General features: G+C 40.8%; 1 protein-coding gene across 4 annotated transcripts in view; it reads left to right on the forward strand.

Annotated features, from left to right (window-relative positions):
• Positions 1-18,263, forward strand: part of TRIM55 (tripartite motif containing 55) — a 57,311-nt gene that overhangs the window by 22,301 nt on the left and 16,747 nt on the right. For 2 of the 4 annotated variants that reach the window (XM_061600302.1, XM_061600314.1), the window contains exons 5-9: positions 2,138-2,371; positions 4,937-4,959; positions 5,075-5,199; positions 7,699-7,904; positions 11,595-11,882. In XM_061600302.1, the coding sequence (XP_061456286.1) occupies positions 2,138-2,371; positions 4,937-4,959; positions 5,075-5,199; positions 7,699-7,904; positions 11,595-11,882 (876 nt within the window). Of the gene's footprint in view, positions 1-2,137; positions 2,372-4,936; positions 4,960-5,074; positions 5,200-7,698; positions 7,905-11,594; positions 11,883-15,992; positions 16,084-18,263 lie in introns of all 4 variants that reach the window. The other 2 variants (XM_061600310.1, XM_061600321.1) reach the window with 2 other exon arrangements.

Consider the following 18,263-nt stretch of genomic DNA (forward strand, 5'->3'; position numbering starts at 1 on the left):
TGAGAGAGAGAGAGAGAGAGAGAGAGAGAGAGAGAGAGAGAGAGAGAGAGAGTCTCCTTTCACCTCTACAGTTCTTTATCTCCATACTGCTGCTGCCTCCTTCTCCTTTATCCATGTTCTTGCCCTCCAGCTCATTTTTCCCTTCACAGCATGCTTCTCCACCATCTTCCATTTTTAAAACAATTGTTTTCTACACTCCACCCATGTCTCACTCTCCACATCCTCCCTCTTCACCTCCTACCCACCCACAGAGCACAAGGGAAGAGCGATGCTGCACAGAAGCCCAGTTTGAGGCACATGATTTTCATCCTCAAATCAGAAGAGCAGAAGACTTCTCCTGTCCCTGGGGGAGGGAAGGGGCAAAAGGGAGGTGATGGGAGGGAGGAGGATGGGAAGGCAGGTGTGATCATTTGCATACTTATTGAGTTCAATGCGATGTACTCCTGTGCAATCATGCTTGAAAATGAAATGGACTGCCTTCCAGTCAATTCCAACTTATGGCGACCCTATGAATAGGGTTTTCATGGTAAGCAGTATTCAGAGGGGGTTTACTATTGCCTTCCTCTGAGGCTGAGAGGCAGTAACTGGCCCAAGGTCACTCAATGAGCTTCATGGCTGTGTGGGGATTTGAACCCCGGTCTCCCAGGTCGTAGTCCTAGGATAGGTAAAACTGACCATGGGGAGGAGGGGATTGGAAGGGGATGGGGGAGGGGTGACAGAAGGGGAGGGAAGGGGCAAGAGGGAGGGGATAGGAAGAAGGAAGAGGGGAGGGCAGATTTGATCATTTGCATGCTTTTTGAGTTCAGTGTGATTTACTCCTGTGCAATCATGCTTAGGATAGGTGAAACTGACCTGGGGGAGGGAGGGGAGGAGGAGGAGGAGGGGAGGAGATTGGGCAGATGGGCACTGGGCAAAGGCGAAGGCGAAGCCCCTTTCTTTTCCAAAAGGAAAACATTGTGAACAGTATCATTCTTTTTCAGGGTTTTCCCTACAGCAGGCACATGTAGCCTCCCACCAAATTTAAACCAAAGCTGTCCCTGGCCACATCCACACCAGACTGTTATATCACTTTGGACAGTCATGGCTTCTCTCAAAGAATCCTGGGAAGTGTAATTAGTGAAGGGTGCTGAGAGTTGCTAGGAGACACCCTGTTCCCCTCATAGAGCTTCAGTCAGAGCAGCTGACTGTTAAACCACACTGGCCACTGGAGCTCTGTCAGGGGAATAGGAGCCTCGTCTCAGCACCCTTCACAAACTACACTTCCCAAGATTCCCTGAGGGAAGCCATGACTGTTTCATGTGAAATCATTCTGGTGTGGGTGTGGTCCCCTGATTAGGCAAGCCCAGCAGCTGGGAGTCTAGCTTTTAGAACTGACAATTGGTTCTTACTGAGCATGCCCGGCCTGATCATTGAGTTCAATGCAAAATTTCTTAAATTAATTAAAAATCAGCCAGGCATTTTTTTAACTTTTAAACTGCAGACGATGAAGGTCAGAGTATGGGGAAAAGTCAGTAATAGGATTACAGGTACTCTGTGAACATGGCTGATTTTTAATGAATTTCAACAGATTATGACAACTCTGACAGAAAAAAGTCCAAAAGGGGTCTGTTCCCCCCCCCTCTTTTTACACTTTGAATTCTTGATTCAATTCAATTCTCTGACTGTTTTGTGTATAGCCATGAAAATTTAGAGAGTTGTTAATCAAGCATTTCTGAGTTCAGGACTATAAGTTTTGTAAGGTTTTGTTTTGAAATGAGCTTATGGGAAAGACCAGAACGGCATGTGGGATATTTTCAATTTAACATTGCGGAATGTGAAAAATCCATGCTGGCTATAGTATATAGCTACTCTTGTGGCTGTATAATTCTTTTTTTATAACTAATTACTTCCAAGCTCTGCTAAAGACTGGAAATTCTCTCTTCAGTTGCCTACTGTGATACTTTCTCATTCAAATAGATTTTATTCAGAGAATCACAGAATTTAATTGCCTCCTAATAACCATTGTTCAGGATTAATTTTTTTTTACAAAAAATACCTTGTCCAGTAATATTTATTTGATGAAAGCAATTCCCAGCATAGAAATGAAAACAAATACGGGTGGCATAACACTTTTTAACGTGAAGCCAATGGTTCACAGGAATGCTGCAAAAGACAGAAGGAACAGCTGTGTGAAAAATTTGATTATCTGTATTCAATACTGGAAGAAAGAAAAAGTGAGATGACACAAATGATCACTAGGAGGCAAGAAGAGAAACTGGAACATGTCCGGTCTCTGATGAAAAAGTATGCTGACCATTTGGAGACAGTGTCAAAACTGGTGGAATCAGGCATCCAGTTTATGGAAGAACCAGAAATGGCAGTTTTCTTGCAGGTAGGTTAGAAAAGGTTCAGAAAAGCAAGGATAACATAACACTTCGCAAATTCTAACTAATTTTTCCTATGATCTTATTTGTGCAGCGTCCACCGACTGTTCACACAGATAGGGTCCAGCTCTTACAGTTGACCAGAGAGTATCATTTTAGTATCTCTACCACTCTGCTCAGCAATGATTCTTCTGAAACAGCATTCCCCAACCTGATGTCCTCCAGATGTTTTGGGCTACAATTCCCATCAGCCCACTACAGACAGATGTGCTAGCTGTTGCTGATATGAGCAGTAATCCAAAATTTAGAGGGCACCAGGTTGGAGAAGGCTGTTCTGGAGTATCTAACTAGCCATGTGGTATTTATATATGAGAACTTTCGCTCTATTGATTTTCAAAACATTAGTTTGTTGTACTAGATACACCTAACATATGTACAGTGGCATTCGGTTAATCTCCTAAACTGCAACCAGTTTTTTTTAAACAGAAAGCCTCACTAGACTAGTATTGTTGTCCAAAAGGGTTGACAGAGATGAACGTTTATCAAAAGGTTACATAATGGCAGTACATGCAGGATTCTGTCCAGAAAACAGAAACTATTGTGAAATGTAATGTAAGGCAGGGTGTAGGGAATTCTTCTGATAAAATCTGCAGAAAATTGCTTTAGCTACATCTTGTTTTTGGCATCACGACATTAGTGCAAAGTAATCAAAAGGTACACACATGTATCTCAATTCTTTTTGCATAAATTTAATTCAAATTTTAATTGGAGTTTATATAATCTGCACCCTTAAAAATATTTTAATTGTCCCACACATTGTCAATGGGAGTTCCTGCATAAAGCACATGGTGTGAGGTCAAATGGACATCCCCATATTCCAGAAAAATTGCTGCTTCTACATCAGAAGTTAATGACTCTCTCTTATTTCAGAATATAACAGCTCTGCAAAAACACTACAGCATTTCATGTTTGCGGTTTTGAGCTGGGAACTCCACCTACACCATTCTATTCATAGATCTCATAGATGGAGTCAGGGTTGGGTTAACTGTTATGTTAGGTACACTTAAAGCTGAGAGCCCTGAGTAAATTGAATCAGTTTATTCTGTATAATTATCCTGGAGTTTCCGATTGTGAAAAGCATACCTGTCCTGTTCCTTTATAAAATCCCCCTTACCAGCTTATAAATGATGATTATCTCACTCATTACTTGACAGTGAAGCAGTGGCAGTATTTACAGCTGCAGGGAAATTTAGAATATCTGCTGCTGCTTAGCCTGGGGAACAAGATGATGATGCTTTCTGAATTGGGGACAATGTTCATGTTGGCATGTAGCAGACAGGTATAGCAGCCCATTGCTTCCATGTGTCTGCCTGTGTAGGTGCATGCATAGCTGTACCTCTGTATGAGAAGTCATAAAAATGTGCCGTATGGGTCAAAACATTGGGGAGGCTCCCCTTTTGTCAAGACCTATGTATAATTTCTAATCCTGGTGAGAATTCCAACTACTGTGTTAGTTAAAGATACATTCTGACACTCTATATCAGTGGTTCCCAACTTTCCCCCCCCACTAGCCACTTGACAATTGCTGACGGTCTTGGCAGACCACTTAATGGTTTTTCTGCTTGTTGTAGCAATTGTAATGTGCTGTGCTAGATGCCATATGTTTTTTATTTAGGAATTATTAATTTTAAAAAGTGTTTATATACCTCCCTTTCACAAAACATTGGGGTGGTTTATGGCAACATAAAAACATTTAAAAGCAATACAAAAAATAATTAAAATGAGTGGTTACTCAAAAAAACCATTTTAAACAGCTGCATAGGCCGGTTGGCACAAAAAAAGTCTTCAAGAGACATTTGAAAGTCAAAAGCAAATATGTCTGCTGAATCTCCACTGGAAGAGTTTCCATAGCATGGGACTAGCAACTCTAAATGCCCTACTTCTGTTTGATGCTGGTTGGGCCTCTAACATGGGGGACAAGTAACAGCACTCCTTCAGCGATCATTTAATTGTATTTTTATTGCATATTGTATTGTAGTCCTTAGAATTCAAACTGTAATATAATAAAATACAATATAAGAAAAAAGAAAAGAAGCAATAAAAATACAGTTGCAAATCAATATGAATATTTATATTCATCATTGATTCCGTAAAGGAAGCCATAGACCTGAACTTACAAGATCTGAACAGGGTCCACAGACATGCCGTGGACCACTGGTGGTCTATAGACCACAGTTTGGGAACCCCTGCTATGTATAATAATTAACCTGTACTTTGTATGGTACAGCTTTATTACTGTTATGGTGATCATGCTGAAGATGTGGGGTTGGGGTTTAATTGTTGTGAATTCAGTGCATGGTTATTTTTAGCTATTGTTCCTTACTGTTTGATTCATATGAAATTTATATTGTATTTGCATTTGTTTTGTATTTCCTTGTTTTATGTTCGCTTTGAGGCCATTTTGGCATATTGCAATTAATAAATAAAGACAAAAGTATAAATATGCCTTAAAGTAAGAAAAAAAGAATTTAAGAAATAACTCGTTCCATTGTTTTTTGTCTTGTTTTTCACAGAATGCCAAAGCACTGCTACAAAAGTAGGTTCTTCCCTTTTGAGAAAACTTGTATATTTTCCACATTTCTTATAAGCCACAATTTTTAAAACATTGCTTTGCAAGCTCTAATGCAAATGGCACAATATTTCTATTTTAGAATTACTGAAGCCTCTAAAGCATTTCAGATGGAAAAAATAGAGAATGGGTATGAAAATATGAGCCACTTCACAGTCAATCTTAATAGAGAAGAAAAGATAATAAGAGAAGTTGACTTTTACAGAGGTAAGTGTTTTCTTTTTTGAATTAATTTGCTTTGCTTTTTTCACTGCAAATGTGCACAACTTTTGTGAAAACATCCTATCACAAATATGACAGTGAGGCCTTTTTGAGTAACAAGGCCATTTTACATGCCTCATAATTAAAAGTAAACTGTCATGAAGACTAATATAGCATGCTGAAAATATAATTTTTCTTTAATAGAATCTGGGGCCTTGGCCCTTCATGATGTGCATAACCATTTTTGAGAGTCAAACATTCTCTATGCCACTAAAGTTATTAACCTCTGTCTGCCATGTTTATATGACTAGACAGAACCACAGCTTACCAAATAGTGATGCATGGGAGAGCATTTCCTTGAATAAAGGTGCTCACATAGAGAGACAAGAGAATGGGGCTTGTTATTCTACCAATAATATTAACTCACCAGGGTAATTATAGCTACCTGTAAATGCAAAAAAATGTGTCTTTTCATGACCATTTTCAAGAAAACATATAACTAAGGCTATATGGACCTCTTGTCACTTCTGAAGTTCCTGAGAACTTTTCATTGCTTCACAGGAAGTAGCACTTTGCCCTATATTGTTTTTCTCTATATTTATGTAACAATCTTCATTTGATGGAGTTTGAGAGCCAAGGCCCCAGTCAGCTATTTTCACCACATTTAGAAGGCTTAATAGAAGCTATCTGAGGACAGCAAGTTAGAGAGACTTTTTGAAAGACAGCTTCATCCAGCTCTACAAGTCGAACCAGCAACACTGAATATAGAAATGCCATTAACTGCAGCTATTTTGAGGAGAACAATCTATGATAATGCATATATCTTCTTGGTTGGCTTCATGAAATCATACATATCCTTACGTTGTTCTTTATAAACTGTAATCTTGAAAATAAGCATTCAGCATTTTGTGCTTTTGCTGGGATGGTTACCACCAGAAAGATGACATTGAATACTATGCCCATGTTTTTTTAATGACTTGGAAAGCCATAAACATACCATGAATGAGCACTGTCCTGGTGCATGCTGCTGAATCACTCCCACCGCACTCCTCCCTTAGCACAAGCAACAAACCAGGAGCCTTGGTTTACTGTGGCTTATGAACCATCGCTCATAATTTGTTTTCCTCCAAACTACAATCTGAAACCAAGTTTTGATCTTGGCTTCCCAATCATGGTTTGTTTGGGAGAAACAAACCACAGATGTTGGTTCAGATACCACAGTAAGCCAAAGCTCATGGTTTGTTGCTCATGCTAAAGGAGGAACGCTAGAGCATATAGAGGTTAGGGTTTCACTTACCTCCTCTGGTCCTTTTTGTGTAAGATACAGACCCATCCCATGGATGGGGTGAGAGTGTTGTAATTTGGCAGCATGCGTTATAGCACGTTGCTCATTCACAATAGGCTATAGCTTATTGTGTCATCTGAATGTGGCCTGTATGTAAAGTGCGGAAGCAGTGGCTTGAATACACATTCTAAAATAGCTTTTCAGTGAAGTAGAGCCGTGCCCAAACTTCAAACCACTTCCACCACACTTAGGGGCAAACTAGACATGCAGGACCTTCACATATATCTTAAGCACGTGCATGTCCTATTTACATATAAAGTGGTGGTGGAGGGGGTCTACTTGTTACATAAAAAAAGAAAACGCATGGAAGGGCACTTCTTCCCTGCCTAACATTGTGTCACTATGCTAGTTTTAAGCAGTTTCCCACCCACCCCATCTCAGTCTGATACAGGAAGTGAGCCAGACAGGGAGAAATCACTTAAATCCCTAGAATATATAGAAGTTAGGATTCCGATTTCCTCCTTTGTGTGGTCCTTTTTGAGTAAGAAACAGACCCACCCCATGAATGGAGTGAGAATGTTGCTTATGATACATGTGATTGCCCCATACATCTAGTTTGGCCCTTGGATTATTGTGACAGTCTTCACCTTAAATGAAAATTGTGGCATCATTTTCAGTTCAAATCATTACTGTGTTTGGTAACTGGTGGCCCACACAACAAATCTATCCACCATCAACCAGGTCTTCTGCTGACCAATCTCTGTAACCTGGCCACCACAGTTCTTCATAGCTAACTAAATCTTGAAAACCGAACCCCTGTTTGCCTGCTATGATAACTTGTCTAGAAGGGAGACAAAACTCCTCCACTTTTCCATTATGATAATTAGGTGAACAATGTCTGCCACAATAAACAATGTGATAATTATTCCAAGGATAAATTCTGTTTCTAAGACTCCTAGCTTATGGGAGAGGCTTCACAGATAACAATGCAGTATTGATTTTTTTAAAAAATGTAGACAATGTTGCTGCAGTACTTGAGAAAAGGATCTATGAACAAAAACTGGCAGGAATTTCTTGTTCTGCTCACAGTGATGTTGTCCTGAGAACTCTACATGGAATTTTAGTTCTTGACACAATACCATGAGTTTAATGGGTTCATCCAAAAGTACTCCAAAAGAGAAAAATGAGAAATATTGTATATCTTCTTTGTGTTTCATTAGAGGAGGAGGAGGACAATGAAGAGGAAGATGTGGCTGAAGGAGAGGAATTGGATGAAGTCCATACAGAATCATCTGGTGATGAAGAAGAAGTATCCGAGCGAGCATCTCAGCAACCTCAGCAGGGCACTGTGCCAAAAGACCCACGGGTTGTCTCTCAGACTAATGCAGCACCATCATTACCACCTCCGTTATCAGTTACTAATCAGGTAACTATTTGGAAGAAGTCTTCTCCTATCAACTGTGTTACATGTTTTCTCCCTGTTATAGTACACATGCACACACTATTGATCACACTGTGGAGATGTCATTGGGATAGTTCCAATGGTGGCTTTGTAGTTTTCCCTAGAGGAAGCACTTCCTCTCACTCAAAGTGGGTCATTCGATTTTCCCCAAGCTGTCTTATTCATTGCAGCCTCCCCAATATGCCCCATGAAAATCTGCTCCAGAGGATTGGAGGACCCTATGAACAAAATGGGATATGACACTTAGGTCTGCAGGAGGTTGGGGTGAGGATCAATGAAAATTGGGTGACTTATATAAGCGAGAATGCTTTCCGCTAGCACAAAGCTGGTATTGTGTGAAAACCATAGATTTTTAGTTGCAGATTAAATTTAAATTATTATACACCCACGAGAGTGGCTGTATACTATAGTCAGCAGGGATCACTTGAGACAGTCATGGCTTCCCTCAAATAATCCTGGGAAGTGTAGTTTGTGAAGGGTGCTGAGAGGAGACTGATATTCCCCTGAGAGAATGGTTTAACAGTCAGCCACTCTGATTAAAGGTCTGTGAGCGAAACAGGGCGTCTCCTAGCAACTCTCAGCACCCTTCACTAACTACACTTCCCAGGATTCTTTGAGAGAAGCCATGATTGGCTTTGACCCATGGCTTTGAGAGAAGCCATGATAAATTGTTTTAAATTGTTTTTAAAAGATGTGTTTTTAAATTTGTATATTTGTTTTTAATGTTTTTAGTTATTGTAAACCGCCCAGAGAGCTTCGGCTATGGGGCGGTATATAAATACACTTAATAAATAGATAAATAAATAATGATTGTCCAAAGTGTAATAGAGGCCTGGTGTGGATATGGCCAGGGACAGCTTTGTTTTAAATTTGGGTGGGAGGTAGGGTTGCCAGGTTCAGGGTCTGAGACTGATCCTGTATCTTTAGGAGAAGAGAAAGTCAGCCAAGTGCCAGTGTTCTTGCAACATTGTAATGGGAAAAACCACAAGGTAGAATTGTCCCTTCCCCCTGCCCAACTGTGAAAGATACAGAAGACAGGCCCAGCCTGGTCAGTTTTACCTATCCTAATCATGATTGCATAGGAGTATATCTGATTCAACTCAATAATCATACAAATGATCAAACCTGCCTTTTCCCTCCTTCCCCTTTCATCTCCCTTTCTCCTCCCCTCTTCCTTCTTCCGCCTTCACTGCCCACTCCAGCCCTCCGTCCCTCCCCCCCAGTCAGTTTTACCTATCCTAAGCATGATTGCACGGGAGTAAATCCCACTGAACTCAATAAACATGCAAATGACCACATCTGTCCTTCTTTTCTCCTCCCCCTCCTGCCTGCTCCCATCCCAGTCCTCCCCTCTGCCTTTCCACCCCTCCCTCCTCCCCCTCCTCCCTTCCCCATCCCCTGTGGTCAGTTTCACCTATCCTAAGCATGATTGCCTGGTGTGTGTGTGTAAATCCCACTTAACTCAATAAGCATGCAAATGATCAATCCATTCTCAGCAAACTTGCACAGGATCCCATTTCTTACTTCCCGGATTAAAAAGCAGGGAAATTCACCAATAGGCAAAAAACCTTGCGGTTTAAGAATGTACCTATAGCCCACAGATATTTCTACCAAACTTTAAAAAGCAGGGAAATTGGGCAGCTATAGTGAATGCACCAGGGGAGCAGGAGACCTGAACTCCTCTATGAGATATTGTACTGCCCTACAAAGTTGTCAAAATGCAAACACAATTTGGGTTGGTCTTTCACAGTCCAATCCACTTCCTGTGTAGCTTGGAAGAATTTGGTAACATGTGCCTCTGAGCATATGGTCAGTGGTGGCAACATCTGCCATCTCCAAAGATGGAGAATTATATTTTTGTATGTTTGTTCTTCTTCTTACCTTGCTTCTTTTCTGTGTTACTAATGTTTCTACAGAGAATCTAAACTATAAAAAATTATTTCCCTCATTATTCATCCTAGAAATCTGTGTCAAATTTATTTTTATTAATTTCAAAGCCTTTTTACTGGTCAATGTCATATGATGGTGAAGATAGCTGTTTTTGTTTCAAACTGGAGGTTATGGTCTATTTTGGGTGCATTAACAGTTGGACCTGAAACTGCAGTTTAATGTAAAGGAGTAGCCATAATAGGCAAGTCTCACACAGCCCACTTTCTCCTCTACCAGTTCTGATTCTGAAAGCAAGTATACTGGGAGGAGCTGGGGGAGGAAGGATGTGGCAGGTGGAAAAGGGTTCAGTACCTCCTACTCATGTGCTCCTTTGTACTTAAAATTGCATGCTCACCCTCTGCTACACGCAGGATTGGAGCAGATCTGCATTTAAAATCATAAGTTTGCTATCACTATGTGTGGTTTGACCCTAAAAATAAATACAATTTAGTTAAATTTAGCAAAGATGCAGAGTAATGTTGTTCAATATTTGTGTAGCACTTTCTTCCCCAAACTGGTGCCATCCAGATGTTTTAGATTTCATTTATTTATTTATTTCATTAAACTTATAGACCGCCCCATAGCCAAAGCTCTCTGGGCGGTTTACAAGAACAAGAACAGCATCAGAAATACAATATACATATAACAATATAAAACATCAAAATTTAAAATGTTAAGATTAAAACAGTTCCAACATATACTAACTAATTAAAATGCCTGGCTGAAGAGAAAAGTTTTAACCTGGCGCCGAAAAGATAGTAATGTTGGCGCCAGGCAACCAAATTGCCAGGCAATTTCCATGAGCCCCAGCCAAAACGGCCAATGGGGAAGGGTGAGGGGAGTTGTAGTCCCAATCATATGGAGGACACCAGGTTGGGGAAGGCTGGTGTAGCAGAATAAACTTTCAAAACTGGACAGCTTTGGCAGCAAAGATCCATTTTAAATGAATGAAAATTGCATCAGTATAGCTATCTGAAGAAGTGAATGCATTTGCAAGGAATGTGCATTAATGGTCATTTTATGACAATACAGCAATTGTAACACAAATTTTACACACACCCATGGACCCTTGAAGGTAGAAGTCATAGACAGGCATCCCCAGACAGTAACAAGTGCATACCTATATGATTTCCCTCTTTGGGGCATGCAACAGTCATTTCTGCACAGAAATCGCTCTGTGGTTCTCAGTTTTATAAAGGAATCAAGACAAGTGTGCTGGAGGAGCAATCAATGATATGCTCAAATTACAGGGGCCAGAAGGGGTCAGCCCCTCGTATCTTTTGTGACAGCTATTGTTTTAGAATGCTTATGGGGGGCATGATTTAGCTAAAGGTAGGGAAAGTCAGGGAGTGGGGGTTTTGTATTTTATTAAGAGCCCCCCAACTTCCCCTCCATAATTCAAGTACTGGATCAATGCAACAACTTAATCAAATCATCAAAAGTACATTCAAATACATTTATATGTGGAAGCAATGACATCAGTCTTTGCTCGTGTTATCACTTTTTATGGGGACGAAATCTGAAAGGGTTGTTTGGCTGAAACTAGCAAGCCCAGCTCTTAATCACAAATGCAGCAAATCCAAAGACTTATTTTAATGCCAGTGCATTAGGGGAATGCTTGATTAGGCATGCTGTACCCCTTTCTGAGTGAGTGAGAGAGAGAGAGATTGCATAAAGTTCCATTCTTCATTTTAACGTTATTTTCTTTAAATCTGCCTTGCTAAGGGTGACGTTGTGTTGACTACTACCCAGCAGTCTGGAGGACTAATAGAAGCTGAGCCACAATCAAGTGGAGAGCCAGTCGATCCGTTGCTTTATCCTAGCTGGTATAAAACTCAGCCACGGCAAACAACCATTGCAAATACAGTCCCAGTGACTGAAAGTAGGCAGGTAGGGCCTTCGATTCCCAAAGAGGCAAATACAAAGAAGGCAGAAGCGCCAGAACCAGCTACAGCAAATGGAAGTTCTGCTGTGAGTAGTAAGGAAGCTAACACGCCCACAGACACCTCACAGGTTAGTGCATAGTCTCAGAAAATGTATTCAAACAGGATTTTACATAAGGGATGGGGGAATCTGTAGGAATGTGGATTTCTCAAGAAATCACTCTGATTTAAAATAAAATCCACATTTTCAAAGGCACAAACAATATTGTAAATTAGTGCATCGTACATTTGGCAGTGTGAAGAATTGAAATGACACAGAATACAATGTTTATTTCATGCACTGTATTCTGGTTTTAAGACCAAGTTCAGGGGTAGTCATTAATATGATGCCCTCCAGATGTTGTTGGACTACAACTCCCATAATCCCTGATCATGCTGGAAGGGGCTGATAGGAGATGGAGTCCAATGACATCTGGAAGACACCATGTTGGCTACCCCTGACCTAGTCAGTCACTGTGGAATGATTTGATGCATGTTAATTTCATCCCAGAAATTCACCTTCAGCAAACAAGTTGTAATATTCTTCTGCATTTTTAGGGCCACGCTCTCACAAGGTGATTTACATCATATAAACATGAACATGAACACTTATCTTACAATCAGCTCCAGAGTTTGGGAGGCCCTTGTGCAATTTCCATACAGTGGCAGACCATCCTGAATAGGTTTGCCTCCTTGCCACTGTCTCCCCATGGGCCTCATCTGCATCTCTGTCCTAATGGAAAGGGCAGAGCAGATAGTGGCTACTTCTCCTGGCTCTTGTCACTACTTGCACGCTTGGAGAGCACATGTGAGTGGGGGCAGCAACAGCAAGGAGGAGAAGCAGGGACAAGGGTTCTGTGGCTCAGCAGTGGGCCCTCTGCTGGGATGTAGGCCTTGGCAGGTACCTGATGATACTGACCCCTGAAGCTGCCCCTGCTAGTTGCAGCCAACATGAAACAGGTGTATATATAGCTACTCAATACTGACATTGGCAGACATGTCAACACGTGGATATTAAGAATCATGGCTGCAATCCAAAGAATGTGCAAGTAGTTCCATGAGCTCAGCAGAGCTTTGGACTCGGATTTCTCAAACATAACCCCTTGTTCAGCCCTCCCCATGCAAAAAACAAAATGTTGCACAGAAAATAAGTTTTGAAATGCAGTAGAGTTTCAAAAGCAATTTGTGATATGATATGGGATATAGTGCGCACAAGCCCTTGAACAAAGTAATGCTTTGGATCCTTCCCCATGTCAATAAAAACTAGCTTTGCAAACTGTCCTTAGTTGCTCATTTACAAGGTCAATAAAGAGCTGGAAGTGTTTAACTGAACAGAATTTCATGCATGCAAATTCCAAAATAGCAACAGACAATTCTATTGGTCTTTGTCCCTCTGTGTGTAAATCAGACTAATCATGTAATTCTTTTAACTGCTGGATATACAGCCTTTGCTTCTAGTTCACCCAGCTGTGGTTGTACAACTATATCAATCACGCATCTAGAATATACTGTTGTCATTGCTTAACCTGTTCTGTATGCACACTGATTTGCAACCACAGTAAGCTTCTTTTTATAACTGATAGCATTTAAAGAAAAGCATGGTATGTTTTAAATTAATTTTGCATTGTCAATAACTTATCCAACATATTTTTCCAATAGTGTTCATGCTATGGTCAGTACACAATACAATAAAGTTACTTCAACAGAGGCTTCAGTCCTATGTACATGCCTATCTGGGAGTAAGTCACATTGAGCTCAGTGAGGCTTGCTTCTAAATAAATTTGAATAGGATTGCCTTGTAAATTAGCACAATTTCAGTAAAATTGCAAAATTGGTGTCAGGTGTCTGACACTGATGATCTCTTGAAATCCTTCCATATTTGAATCATTGGAAATTATGCTACAAAATCAAGATTTTATCCACTGTCATGTTAAGATCGTTTTTCCCCTTTCACATTTGCTTGTGGAATCTGTCATGTTCTTTGACTAAAGATTCAAGTAAAAAAGTCTGAGGGCACACACATTATATGTAATGTATATGAACTCATCCTTGCATGTGTGAATGTGTTTAGACCTACAATTTAAAGATTCACTAACTTTTAATATATATGTTTCAGAATACCATTTTTTTTAAAAAAAAGTCAGTTATAAACACATTACATAAAAGTATATCTTATTCATTTCTCTGGAACTTCCTTGTACATGCGTGCTGTGGATTGTGTTGTGGCTGTGCTGTAAGTAGAGTTAGGTGACCCAGCAGCTGGCAACTAGGAAATAGAGCTGGGCAGTTAGAGCTGGGAGCCACACAGAAACATGCCAGAGCCATGAACAACCTGTTTCAAGGTCCCAGTCCAAATGGGAAGATTTTTTATAACCCTTCCTGTTTAGAATGGCCAGCTTGGGTGGGTGGGTTCAGTGCAGAGCCTAAGAATGTGGCTACTTGAACACTGGGCATTTACTATGGAATAGCCACACTTTGTTCACTCTCCTTTTACAGGACATCCTTCCAGATGTCATGAACTTAACATTCCTCTCTCTTGTTGTCCCATGTGCAGCTTCTTTTTCTCTTCTTTTCTCCAGTCCTAGTTTTTAAGTCAATGGAATTCCTGTGCAATTTCCACAGGTTTAGAAGCCCTATCATGCTGCTATTCTGGCTCATAATGGTCTGTGTAGATATTTCCTAGATTGCTCTAGCCATTTCATTCTCTGTGGTCTGTCTTCTCAAGGAATTAATATCACTTCAACATTTCCCTTTCCAAATAGGTTTGCCTTTATAGCCATTTCTTTTCTTACCCCCCTCCAAATGTGATGTGGGGAATCATGATCAAGAGTGCAGTGATATGGGAGAGAGTATTTGACCCTTTCCCCACCTACTGTGGTTCCAGTGAAAACCTTAGCACACACGCTACCACTGACATTTGGGGTTGGGAAGCAGGGAAATGCCCACTTGGCTATAGGTTGTTAGAAGTCTAGAAGCAGAATTGCTATTCCACTTCCAGCTTAAAGCAGAACAGCAATGATTGCCTAAGTTGCAGTTCTGACAGATCATCATATGGGATGGTGACACCAGAACTAAAGGCTCTTGGTTCTAGCCGTGGCAGCTCCTGACAAATTGCTGTCTTAAAATAATTGTTTTGGAAGAGGCTTGCATGAGCAATAACATCAGGAATGTGTGTGGGGGGGAAGGGAAGCCATAAGAATAGATGCCAGCAGTTTAGCAGTCAAGAGCAACAGCAGTCCTGGGCATGGCACAGGCACAGAAAAAGGAACAGAAGACATATCTACACCAAAGGTATTAAATTGATTTAATTGTTATTCCTTCTTCTCAGGCAATCTTGAGACAGGCTCGGCTTCACGTTTCAGTGTACTCTCAGTAGAGCGCACTCTGATGAACCTACTCCCTAACCCTTCTAGAACTGTGGATCTGCTGCAACCGCTGCTGGGCAGTTATGGCTGAGCTACCATTTTCATTTCTCAAAATGCCTAGATACAGTGTCAGTAAAGGCAGGTCAGATGGAACCATCCAGATTAGAGGGCCCCAGGCAAGCATCAGCACCCTAGTGGACCCTGCCAGGGTGCTGGAGCCCCAGCAGCTGACCAAGCATGTCATAGATCTGATGCTGGACCCCCCTTGAGATTTATAGCTCAAAGTGGGATGAGGGAGAATTCTCCAAACCTTCACCAAGCTATAATTCCCAGGATACTTTAAGGGGAAGGCATGATGGTTCAGTAGGTATCATGGTTCAATTGGTATAAAATTGATACATGGTTGTATTGTAAATATGCCCTGTGTTATTTTATTTAGTTGTGTATTAATTAATTAATTTAATTTAATTTCTGTCCCACCCTTACTGTTAAAGGAGTAGTTCAGAGTTACGGGAGGTGTCTTTAGACAGGATGGCTTCTAGTAACTGGATTAGTGATAAATTATGAATGCCTGATATTTTGCTTGTGCATGTGCTTCATATAAGGACTAATCTGGCACAAGGTTCAGTTTGTGTGTGTGTTTCAAATCGACCCTGGGTTTTCTCATCATAACCATCAAATTTCTTTTAAAAATGAAGCATATGCACATAAACACACACAAACAACTGGGGGGAAAGTCTTCTGAAAACTGAATGTCTTCTTCACCAAGCTCAACAATGATAGGCAATTTACTCTGATGACGTTAGTGAAGTATTCTTTTTATTATTTCCTCACAGGGATTAGCATTCTGCATATCAGTTTTGGCTTTTCTTATCTTACTGCACCATCTCTGGAGTCAGATTCAGTACATGATTTTTACTTTAAGGGGTAGGAACTGTTTTGTTTTATCCTTAACTAACAGCACAAGTCATTTCTCTGGGAATGCCTGCAGGTGGTTAGAAACAACTGTCCCATTCTTTTCATCCTAAAAGGACCATCCTGCCATGTAATACATTCTGCCTATAGCTTTTCCTCCTTATCTCCCCCTCCCTGTGAAATGTTATCCTGGAGTGTCCTCCTGCATGGTTTACAAATGAGACTTGGTTTTAAAAGGAGCAACAGATGGGAAATCCCAGATTAATGCCATGAATATATATATATTTCAGCTTTTATGCATTTCTGACATTGTTTAGAACTGTAGATGCAACAAAGAGCAGTTTCTTTTGTGGTACACATAAGTAGCCATGGTAATGGTGAGTTTGATTGCTCATCCCAAAGATGTGTATGCACGTCTTTTTGAGTCTGAGGGAAAGGCTGTGGGGGAGGAGTGCTGTTTTTGCATTCGTATCAAGTCGTGTGCTGTGCCAAAAAGATGTTTCTGATGGTTTTTTTTAACCATTCTCTTGTCAATTAATGAGAAAGGAAATTGCCTTTGAAAATAAAGGGGAGAAAAAAGTTCAGTGAAATAGGCATGGGTGGACTGAGGAGTCTTTGTTGTGCCTACCTTACTTTTGAGTAAGGTTGCCAGGCTCAGGGCCTGAGACTGATCCTGTATCTTTAGGAGAAGAGAAAGTCAGCCAAGTGCAGATGTTCTTGCAACACCGTAATGGGAAAAAACTACAAGGTGGAATTCTCCCTTCCCCCTGCACAACTTTTAAAGATACAAAAGACCTCTTGGAGGCCGCAACCAAGAGGTCTTCTGTATCTTTAAAAGTTGTGCAGGGGGAAGGGAGAATTCCACCTTGTGGTTTTTCCCATTATGGTGTTGCAAGAACACCTGCACTTGGCTGACTTCTCCTAAAGATACAGGATCAGTCTCAGGCCCTGAACCTGGCAACCCTACTTTTGAGGTAGCCTAAGGGTTTTGTCATTCTACAAGGCTTTTCTCTAGTGGTCTGCACTCTGCAGCCTTCTCAGGTGCTCATGCCTCCTGAAAACCCCAGCTTGGCTTTCCTGTAAGTGCAGGAAGGCATGAAGTCTGTCTACTGTGCACCCGACAGCTGGTTGCACACAAAAAGAGCTCTTCTTTTTTAACTGAAATCTGTTTTACATTTAAAGAAATGAGTGCAGAAAGCTTTTTTTAAAAAATAGGTAAAAGGGCCCTTAAAAACAAAATCAGTGATTGCACTGTCTCAGGCACTCTGTGTCCAGCTTCCCTAACACCCATGCTTCAGTTAAAGCCCAGGGAAGATGTTATGAAGTAACTTCTCCAGATCAGGAAGTGCAGGCACCTAGAGAGGCTACAGAGAGCCAAAAAGAATTTCATGGAAAATAAAGCACACACCCTACCTTTGGCCACCCATCTCACAGCGAGAAAGAAAGCTCAACCAAACACACATCAAAATTTTAAAGAAATTCTAAAGCACCCCTAGGAACAAGGCAGGAAAATCGAAGCCTCTTTCATGGAGGAGGCTTTAGAGAAATTAGAAGACGTATTTTGGTGCAGCACAATGCATGCAGTACAACCCTCATGGAATAGTGTCATTTCAGAATGCAAATGGCAGGATTGCATGACTGAATCTCTCCTGTGTCAAAAATACTTTGCAATGGGTTTTAGCCTACCTTTTTTCTTGGCAGTTAATTTACTCTGTGGGGGAAGTTTTATATTAAGTGGGGGATATTCAAACGTGCAGTCCCCGGTTTACATTCTGCAATTGCGTATGTGTAGCATCAGCCTTTTCCGTCAGCTTTTTTATAGTAAGCATGAAACAGAACTTCCTGCTCTTTCATTAGAAAGCTCAGAACAGCATACATGGGGTTTCCAGACTGTCTCCCATTCAAATATCAACCAGGCTGTTTCCTGTTTAGCTTCATCAATGGACCAGTATCATGTGCCTTCAGACTGACCAGTTAATGTGAGGAATGATTTATTATATATATAAAAATGTAATCCTCTTCCATGGGAATGCAAGGACCGAGCCATAAGTCCTAGATCTTTACCGTTTTATCCATGCTTTTTTAATATGTATTCCTGAGTTTTACAAGGTGACCCATCCCACATTATCACTAATGATAAGAACTCTAGGAGTGAGAAGAAGACCCAAATAACATATTTAAGATATTGCCTG

Source organism: Rhineura floridana, chromosome 1, assembly GCF_030035675.1.
Source record: "Rhineura floridana isolate rRhiFlo1 chromosome 1, rRhiFlo1.hap2, whole genome shotgun sequence".
NCBI classification, from domain to species: domain Eukaryota; kingdom Metazoa; phylum Chordata; class Lepidosauria; order Squamata; family Rhineuridae; genus Rhineura; species Rhineura floridana.